At 55.6% G+C, this 9,841-nt stretch overlaps 1 protein-coding gene and 1 long non-coding RNA gene across 2 annotated transcripts in view; one reads left to right on the top strand and one right to left on the bottom strand.

The window, feature by feature from the left end:
• Positions 1 to 140: 140 nt before the first annotated feature.
• Positions 141 to 5,460, bottom strand: LOC123651509. The gene is made up of 2 exons (XR_006740283.1): positions 5,320 to 5,460; positions 141 to 489 (listed from the first exon to the last, which is right to left on the bottom strand). It is a non-coding gene; the product is annotated as an uncharacterized LOC123651509 (long non-coding RNA).
• ADAM33 (ADAM metallopeptidase domain 33) overlaps positions 3,281 to 9,841 on the top strand; it is a 13,591-nt gene continuing 7,030 nt past the window's right edge. Inside the window, 3 exon segments of the mRNA XM_045574435.1 lie at positions 3,281 to 3,383; positions 5,343 to 5,422; positions 8,061 to 8,137. Coding sequence (XP_045430391.1) covers positions 3,281 to 3,383; positions 5,343 to 5,422; positions 8,061 to 8,137 — 260 coding nt within the window.

Raw genomic sequence — 9,841 nt, 5'->3', positions numbered from 1 at the left:
AAATGAATGTTGCACAAGTCATATCCACTCACTTCTCATTGGCTAGAGTTTAGTCACATGGCCACTCGAGGCTGCAAGGGATTATGGGAAATGTAGTTTTTATTTTATTCCTAACTATAGCTTCATCCCTGAGACTTTTGACAATGATAAGAATGCTGCTAGCAGGGCAAATTCTATTTCAGTGCCAATCTGCTGAAGGGAAAGCCATGGCCATGGGTTTCCTAGAGGAGGCAGTCCTCCTCAAACATTAAGACTGAGGAAAACAAGAAGATTTGATGGTCCCTAGGGAGAGGGCATGCCAGGCAGTGGGGTTGCCTGAGCAGACATCTTGTGCCAGATCTGGTCCCTGGAAGAAGAGGTGCCCCCATCTGCTTCCCTAGCCCTAGGGAACAGACACAATGTCGTCAGCATCCTTCTTTTTGCTCCAGGTACATTCCTCTCCATGATCCAATGAGTTCACGTCCTCTTCCTGGAGGTTCCTGCCAGGGGCTGTAAAGATGAATGAGGGTCATCAAGAAGTAATAATGTGCTCCCAGGAAGTCAGTACCTGAGGGGAGCCAGTTCTTTGGTAGGCTAGTGACTCTCCTGGTAGACTGGTCTCAGGTGGTGGGAAGAACAGAGAGCCCACTGCTCTGGGCTTTGGATTGAGAAAATGGGGAGTAATGGGACATTAGCACAGACCTAACAGGTTGGGAAGAAATGGGAGGACTAATGAGCTCCATTAGCAGTGGTTGGGACCCTTCTTGGTCCAAGGTCCCATTCTTTTTAGTGCCTCATGGTTAGACCCTTCCTGGGGAGCCTGTCTGGTGTTTCCTTCCAGTAAACCTCCATCCTACAATATAACTGGAGTGAGTCTTTTTCTTGCACCTCTATGTGGGAGGCAACTAATTGAAGAGTCTTTCTCACATCGATGTTTCTCTCTCTGTGTTTCTTCCCCTCCCTCTCTCTAAAAAAAAGCAATGAAAAAATATCCTCGGGTGAGGTTTAACAAAAACACACAAAAGCACAATAGAATGGATAAATGAATTGTGCTATGTTCACTCAGTTGAACATTATACAGCAGTTAGGAACTACAACTACACAATGTTTAGCAAAATATTGAGTGAAAGGAGTCGGACACTGAACAGTGTAGACTGCATGATTCCATTCTTGTGAAGTTCAAAGCTAATCAATGGTGATGAAAGTCAAAATAGTGGTTACGTATGAGGGAAGGTAATGATCAGATGGGACCAACAAAGGGATTTCGGGGATCAGTCAGTGTGCTGTTTCTTGGTCCGGGTGCAGGTTTTAAAGGTGGATTCACTTTGTGAAAAGTCATTGAGCTGGGCTCTTAGGACACATTTTTCTGAAAATATAACTAACAGTATTTGAATAAGATGTTTTTTTAAAAAAATCTTGCACCTTTTATGTTGGGTGTCTAGGAAAGCTTAACTAAATTCTGGCGGAGTACAGATTCTCTTAAAGCACCTTCTTCACTTTGCCAAAAGAAGAGGCCCTCCATTAATAGGTCTATGCTCAACCACTGAACACACCAGCCTTGTACCAATTCTAGATGTTGGTGAGAATGTAGAGAAACTGGAACTCTCATGCGTTGCTGGTGGGAATGTAAACTGGTACAGCCACTTTGAAAAGGTTTCTTAAAAAATTAAATTATGCCCTTACCATAACACCCTGCATTTCTACTTTTATCAAAACCTATCCAGCCCTAACCAGTTTGGCTCAGTGGATAGAGCGTCGGCCTGTGGACTGAAGAGTCCCAGGTTCAGTTTTGGTCAAGGGCATGTACCTTGGCTGCAGGCACATGCCCAGTAGGAGGTGTGTAGAAGGCAGCTGATCAATGTTTCTCATCGATGTTTCTAGCTCTCTGTCCCTCTCCCTTCCTCTCTGTAAAAAATCAATAAAATATATTTAAAAAAATAAATTATATATATATATATATATATATTATATATAATCTAATTGCACGTCATATAAGGTGCATCATATTGTATGTAAATTGTACCTTAATAATTATGAGAATAGTGATAATGACCACTCCAAATTCACTGAGTAGTCTCATTATCACTATAGAAGAATCTCCAAGGTGTATTAAGTGTTAAAAAAAAAAATCAAGGTGCAGAAAAATGTTAATCAGAGAAAAGTATGTCTGTATTATCTCGGGAATGGATAAAATAATCTAAAAGCCTATCCTAATAATTAGTGGCTTCCTGATGGGGGATGTGAGCTGAGAAGGTGGACACAGAAGAGGGAGGGATGTTACCTAAACATCTTACACTTTTTGATGTGTGAATTAGGCGAACATAGATTTCCCTTGCTGCTGAAACTCTTACTAACTGAATTGCCACGCTCCGATTTCTCAACAACAAATACATTGGCTTAAAAGTTAATATCCCTCCCTATGGGAATACTTGCAACTTCGAGTTTACTGATCAGTGCACAAACAAGCCTTTAAAACCAGAAGCAGATGTTACCGCGGCCGAAAGGACCCCTAAGATCCGGGAGTGTATGGTTTTGTACCCCCCAACCCCACCCCAGGCCAACGCCGGGGACTTAGGGCTCCCTCCCCACCCAACCCCCACCCCACCTACCCTGCCTGTGAGCCAGCCAGTCTCCCCTCGCCAGCCCGGGCGCTCCGCGGGGCGGGGCTGGCGACCCGGGGACACAGAGACCAGTGCGGGCCGCGCCGCACCTGTCAGGGCTGCCCCCCGCCGCCCTGCTCCTACCGGTGCTCTCCAGGGCGCCTCTGGGCAGAACTGGTGACGAGGAGGGGGCAGAGGTCCGCCCAGGAGGCCACGGAGCGGGGACGCTCCATGGGCAGACCCGAGCGGCGACAGGTGGCCTTTGTCCCCTCCGCTACGGTCCTCAGAGGCCGTTCCCGAGGGTCGGTACCCATTCCCACCCTCCACTCCTGCAAATGTGGGGCTCCCTGAGACCTGGGGGGCGGGAGGGCGGGCCGGTCCCGGGGATTCCCTTCCCGCCCAGGCAAGTCCTACCCCCCAGAGGCCGGTTCCTGCCAGGATGGCCCAGCTCCCGGCTCCCTGGGGCTGGCGCCCTCGGGCTCTGCCGTCCAGGGTCGGGGCGGGGGATGGGGGATGGAGTCGGCTGCGGGCGCGGCGGGGTGGCCGGGTGGCCGGGGCTGCGCGCGGGGTCCGCGGGGAGGGTTGGGCAGACGAGGCCGGCCGGCCGCTCAGGGAGTGAGTGGGTCGGCGGCGATCCAGCCGGGGCGGGGCCGGAGCGGAGCGGAGCCGGAGCTCAGAAGCCAGGCGCGCACCGCACCGCGATGGGCCGGGGGTCTCCGAGGGCGCCAGGGGCGCCGCCGGCCTGGCTGCTGCTGCTGCTGCTCCTGCTACCGTGGTCCGTGTGGGGGGCCCAGGCGTTCCGCGGTGAGTGGGAGCGCCCCGAGCGGCAGGCTTGGTCCCTGTCAGGGGATGGAGGGGTTGAACCCACTCCCTCCCGGGAATGCGCCCGGGAACAGAGAGGGTTTGGGAAGGTGTCCCTGGGTCCTGCCCAGGGATTCTCACCTGAACTTGGGCTAAGGGCCCAGACTTGCGCATTTTGCCCACCTGCCACTGTGCCCGTCACAAGGCAGAGCGGCAGGAATCCTTATCCTCTGAGCAGTGTGCCTCCGCTCACACCCCTCTGCCTGGATCCCCAGGCCCCAGCCTCCTGCACCTCCTTCCCTCAGGGCTCCAGGGTCTTCCTCCTCTGGAAAGCCCCCCGCCCACTGGCCTCCTAAAAACCCTGCTGTGATCGCTGCCTGTGACCTCCACACTCACCCATCACCCAAGCTCACCCCCATCCTGGGCCTTGGGCCAGGGTGTAACTAGTTTATGCTGTTGCCATGTTTGGTTAGAGGAGGAGGGCTCCTCACAGAGGGTAACCTCTCCCACCCTCTGCCGCCCGGCTGGACCAGCAGCTCTGAGTGGGCGGGAGGCCTGGACATCAGGGAGAAGGCAGGACAGGCTGGGCTGGGGAGGGGGCAGTTTGCAGAGCACTGTGGAGGGGGAACCCAGCAGGGATAGAATCCCTGAGCCCTCAGGGGGAGGGACCACAGCCCTCACTCTCTTGGGGATGTTCCCCAGGCATTCCACTGATTCCTTCTCCTCAGCCTGGAGCCAGGGGAGGGAGATGCAACCCCCTGGGGGGAGTGGAGAGGGACTCTATGCTCCCCAACACTACACTGGCTCCCCTGGTTTCACTTAGTCACCACAGCTCCTTCTCTGCCCCCCTCTCCCTCATCAAGGTACCAGAGGCCAATACGTGGGAGGCCTGGGCCCAGCAAGACCTGGCTCTCCACTCCCAGTGAAGTCCTCTGGGCTAAGAGACCCTCCCCTCTCCCCAGGAGCACTCAGACCCCTGCCCACACGCGCCCTCGCTGATGGCAACTGCTTGGGAGCAGCTCACTCATCCAATCAGGGAGGGCTTCTTGGGGGAAGGGAACTCCTGGAGTTGCTGCTACTCCAGGTCTTTGATGATGGGGCCTGGGGGAGGGGAAAGAGAAGGAGAAAGGATTTGGGGTGGGGGCCTGGCCATTACTGAGCCACTTCCACAGACCAACATCTCAGCCTGGGCAGGGCTGGGTGGAGTTAGCAGAGCTGTCAGTCTGGGAGCTGGGCTTCCCCCAGGACTGAGTGCCAGTGGGTGGTCAGGCTGCCAGGGGGCCTGCCTCCTACAGGGGGGTGCAGTGCTGTAGTCCTTGGGAGGAAGATGCCTGGGGGCATTCCAGGAGAGCATTCCAGCCCTCTCTGAGTAATGCTTGGCTCTGGTATTCCTCCTGGAGCTCCTGAAGCACACCACTCCCGCTGGGAGCACTCAGGTTCTGCCCCCAGCCCCTGGGCCAGGGTCCCTGGAAGCCCCACTTCCTGCACGAAGCCCCAAAGGCAGCTCTGAGCAACGGGAGCCTCCCAAGAAAACATCTAGCTGTTGTTTTTCCCAGAGGGCGGTGGAGACACAGGCATCCTCTTCACAGATCTCTCACCCTAAAGGCATCTGCCGCCCAGCCTAAAAATACCCCAGGCTGCCTTCCTCCTTCCCCCTTGCACTGGCGGCCTTGGTCTCTCCCTCGTGACCTTTGACACCAAGCCCCCAAGATCAGTGGGGCTCCAAGCATCCCCAGCAGAACTATCCTTCCTAGGCTCCTCTGCCTCTCTTCTGCCAACTCCTCTCCCCGCCCCCCCGCCCCTCCCCCCTCCCGCCCCCAGGCTGCTCCTCATTTCCCAGGACCCCATGGGTCCTTGAAGATGGATGGTCCTCCCTGCTGCGTCAAACCCCATCCCTCTGTTGTCCCTGCTTCCCTCTGCTCCTCAGGTCCCCCCTCACCCTGTGCTCTGTCCTCACACCAGGAAACTCCCCCGGAGAGCCAGTCACCCCTCACTGGGTCCTGGACGGAGGAGCCTGGCGCGTGGTCACCCTGGAGGAGCCGGTCAGTGCCTCATCACCCCTTCCTCTGCAGGGCCCCGGCTCTCCGCCCCTCGGCCCCTCCCCAGACCGCAGTGCGGCCGGCCGTTTTACTGTGTTCCCTCAGTCCCCGCGCCCAGCCCTTCAGGCTCCTCCCTGAAGGGCTAGCAGGCAGGGGTGGGGAGACATGTAGATTATGTGAGCCTGCACACATGGAAGTCATTTTCAGGCTTCTCCCACACTCCCACTGCCTGCTCATTCTCTCCCTTCCCACAACTCTCCAGGCACGAAACTTCAGGGATCTCTCTAAGAAAACACAAACTCTGCCTTTGGCAAAGTTTTCCAGAACATGTGACCCCGTGGACACATTGCTGCCCCCTCCAGGACCCTGCCATTGAGAGGCCTGAAACTTCAGCCTCACGGGCTCATGCAGAATCCTTCTTTCCAAGGGGTATTAGTCACTGATAGATTAAATAGAGAAGGTAGACGGAGACAGGGATGGCAGGACACACACAGGCTTTATTGGAGAGAAGAGTACCCCTGCCAGCTGCTTCCAGGGAGAGGGGCGGAAGAGAGCGAAGGCCAGGCCGGGGTACCAGCACCTTTAAGGATAGGGGACGGGGCTTAGGGCACTCAGCACACGCTGATTGGTGATTAGGGAACCTAGGGACTTAGGAATGGGGGCGGGGCTTAGGATATTTGGCAGGTGCTGATTGGTGGTTTAGGAATGTCTGGCTGCAGGTGGGGTTTACGTCTGTCCATCAACTGGAGTAAGGGAGGATCTATCAGTCACTCTTCTGGTGGCCCTCAGATGCAGGCTCACCCCATTTTGCTTCTCCGGGATGCTCTGCCCCAGTCTCCTCCCAACACCCACCCATCACACACTTTCAGAATAACCATAGCCGCCGCCCCATGTGCCACACAGCTAGCTGTGCTGCAAACCAGGAGGCCATATGCCCGTCTGAGAGGGGGGCGAACTGAAGCCCGGAGAGGCTGGAGAAACTGCCCGCGTTCACACAGCTCTTTAGCCCAGAAGTCTGAGACCCACTCGGGTCTAAAAGACTTCAAACCATCGGCCAATGTGCCCCCAAACTAGAGAGCCCTCTTCATCCTGACTTTTCAGGTAAGAAGGGACAACCCACTGTCCAGGCCACTTAGGAGGAAGACGAGAGCGCTGCCATGGGGCCGGGAGCTGACACAGGCCCACAGCTCCCTCACGGGGTCCCCAAGACCCTCAGGGTCCCCACTCAAGAGGTCAAGCTTGGCGCTGGTCCGAGCTTTGAGATCATTTTCCTGGACATCACCAGCAGAGGGCTGGGCTCCTGCTGGAGTCACCCTGACTGCGGACCCTCCTGGCCTGGCTTGGGCTGTGACAGGAGCGGAATCCCAGAGGGGCCTTGCTCTCCCCACTTACTGGCCCTTGCCCCCAGGAAGCCTGCCAAGATGAGGTCAGTGTCCGGTCCCAGAGGAAGGAAACACTCACATTTCAGGGTACACAGCGAGAAGTAAAGTCACTAGGAGGGCAAGAAGTGAGGACAGAGGTGCAGAGGGACAAAGGGGGGGTTCTGCGGTTTGGGGGTGGCAGGAGGAGGCTTTTCATTGCGGCTGCTGCCTTTCCCTGGTGCAAACCTTTCTCCAATAAAGCCAGTAGCATTCCGGCCCCATGAGCTCATGCCTGGGGCCCTGCTGGGCTCTTGTGGGGGCAGGGAGCTGTCTGCTCCCCACCTGCGGAGGAAGTCTCCACAACAAGCCTGGGAGCCCCTTGGCCTCCGGCCCAGCCCCATGCACTGTGGACTAAAAAGGAAGGGCCAGGGAGGGCTGGGCTAGCATTCCGAAGACACAGCAGCTCTCCTGGAGGCCCCTGGACTGCCTCCCCCTCTGGGCCTCCAGCCAGGCTGAATGGACAAGGGAGGCAGATGAGTCTTCCCACGTGGGAAGCAGCGAAGAGAGCAGAGAAGGAGAGGCTGGCCAGGCCTCCCTCTCCCCTCCCCGCCCAATCCGGCCAAGAACGCCAGCGTTTTTCTCTTGGCCTAGGCCAGGGGTCTGTGTTTACTTCCTAGGATCCGTGAAACAGGTGTGGGCGAGCCTGCTGGAGACGGAGGAATTTCAGGGCCTGACATTTTGTCAGAATTGGAGGTGGAGGAGTAAAGTCTGAATTCTCCAGGGAGTGGGGAGAAAAGATGCCAGAACAAGAGGTTGTGAGGAGGCCCGAGCCATGGCTACCTGACATCCACCCTCCACACACACACATCCCCTGCACTGTCCTCAGGACCCCGCTTCCTTCCTGCCCAGAGGAAGCCTAGGCATGAAAGAGGAGGAAGAGCCAGAGGGAAGGCCCAGTAACCCTGAGCAAGACAGGGTCCCTCCTTTCTGGGACCCCTTGTCTCTCTAGGGGGGACGTGTGGTGTACCTAACAGGCTACATCCAATGGCTGTTGTCAGAACAAACATCCTGAGTTTGGGAACATCTCACCCCACACCACCCATGCCCATCAGCATGCTCTCACCCCCACACCTATCCATGCCCATGAGGGCAAGCAGGAACCCTTCTGCCCCTCAGCCCCATGTTCTCCCCATGAACTCCCTGGCCGGCTGGCTCCCCACCCACCAGCTCCCCGGCAAACCGGCTGCCTGCCACCTCATCCTGCACCCCTTCTTGCCCAGGCCCTGAAGCTCGACACGGGGCTGGTAGCCTTGGAGGCTGGAGGCCAGGAGCTCCTCCTGGAGTTGGAGAAGAACCAGTGAGTACCAGGCCAGGGAGGGGGCTGGGAGCCAAGACAGACTCTCTCTCTGGGGGTGGGGACCAGTGCTGGGGGCAGGGACTGGTGGGAGCCCAGGAAGGAGGGAGGCTGGAAGGGGGAGGGCTCCCTTGAGGCTGAAATGGCCTGTTGGGCTGGGTGAGCCCAGCGTTGGGGCACATCTTTCACCCAGGCCCCAGGCCCCAGGCCCATCTTGTCAGCTCCCTGCCAGAGTGAGCATCAATCACCTAACGGGCTCGAGAAAGAACCCTGAGTCCAAAGAGAATCCGAGATAGGTTCCCTGGAAGGGCAGGCTTGCCAGGCTAATGGAATGGCAAGGGCAAAGGTGAAGTGATACAAAGATCAAGGCACATTCAGGGAGCACACTTTGTCCGGCAGGGAAGGCAGCAAAGGGCAACAGGTTTGGGGAGTCCCCGTGGGGCCGGATCGTAGAGGCCATTTTTGTGCTGAGTATCCTGGACGGTGCAGAGCCAGAGACTTTAAGTTGGCGAGTGAGCAGGCAGAGCTGGGCTGGATGAGGTGGGTGTCCAAGATGGCGCATGGGATCTTAACACCATTCTGACCATATCACCAACAGCTATTTATGTATCACGTGCTTGTTTCATTGCAGGCACTGCTCTAAGCACTCCACACATGTTATTCTCCCCCAGGGAATCAGATGGACTAGGAATAAGCTAGTTCCACCATGTCTACCCTCGGTTTCTCTGGGGTTTGGTGTCCCCCACATTCAATGGCTTGATCATATCTCCTACCTCACCTACCTCCTGTACGGGCATGGAGTGAGGAGCAGAGCTGAAGGAAAGACTGGGGGTGGGGGTGGAGGGAGAAGCAGGCATCACAGATCTTTGGGTGGTCTGGCAGGACAGAGGTCAAGGTGAGGTGAGAGTCAAGGATTTTCCTTAAGAGTGGTTGACTTACGGTTAATCCATCTTGGTGGGAAGGATCCTGGTGGGATGGGGCTCAAAGATGGGATCCTTAAGGGAATGAGCATCACTGACGGACAATTGGGAAGATATGTGGGGTCTGCAGGCCATAGGAGAAGATGTAAGGATCCTTGAGGCAGGGAGGTGGAAAGAAAGAGGTTTGATCAGATGCCCAACAAGGCTAGGCAGCAGGAAGTGCCACCTATGGAATTCAACCACACTTCCTTGGCTCTAAGTCCCACCTCCTCAGCAGTGTCTCCTGAGTCCGCTCCTCCTGCCCAGCCCGAGGCCTGGGGGACCAGCTGCTGCCGCCGGCTCCACCGGATCACAAACTGCCGCTATTGCTGCTCCTCCCTGCTGCTCCCCACACTCCCAGCTCCCGTAGCTAAGCCATCACCACAGCTCCTGCCTGCTCTTCGCTTTTCTGCCTGTAGCCCAGGGTTTTTCTGAGCTAAGCAACACGCAGTCATTCCTGTCCCTTTCCTAAGACACACTGTGGGTGCTTCTTTAAAAATAAATAAATATATATATATATATTTTTTTTTAATAAAAAATATATAAAAATATATAAATATATAAAAATATATATATTTAAATATATTTTATTGATATTTTACAGAGAGGAAGGGAGAGAGATAGAGAGATAGAAACGTCGATGAGAGAGAAACATACATGCCCTTGACCAGAATCGAACTTGGGACCTTTTAGTCCGCAGATCGACGCTCTACCACTGAGCCAAACCGGTTTTGGCTAATATATATAT

Source organism: Pipistrellus kuhlii, unplaced genomic scaffold (assembly GCF_014108245.1).
Source record: "Pipistrellus kuhlii isolate mPipKuh1 unplaced genomic scaffold, mPipKuh1.p scaffold_m20_p_6, whole genome shotgun sequence".
Classification (NCBI taxonomy): Eukaryota; Metazoa; Chordata; class Mammalia; order Chiroptera; family Vespertilionidae; genus Pipistrellus; species Pipistrellus kuhlii.
The sequence above is the reverse complement of the archived record's forward strand: the minus strand, read 5'-3'. Positions and strand labels throughout refer to the sequence as shown.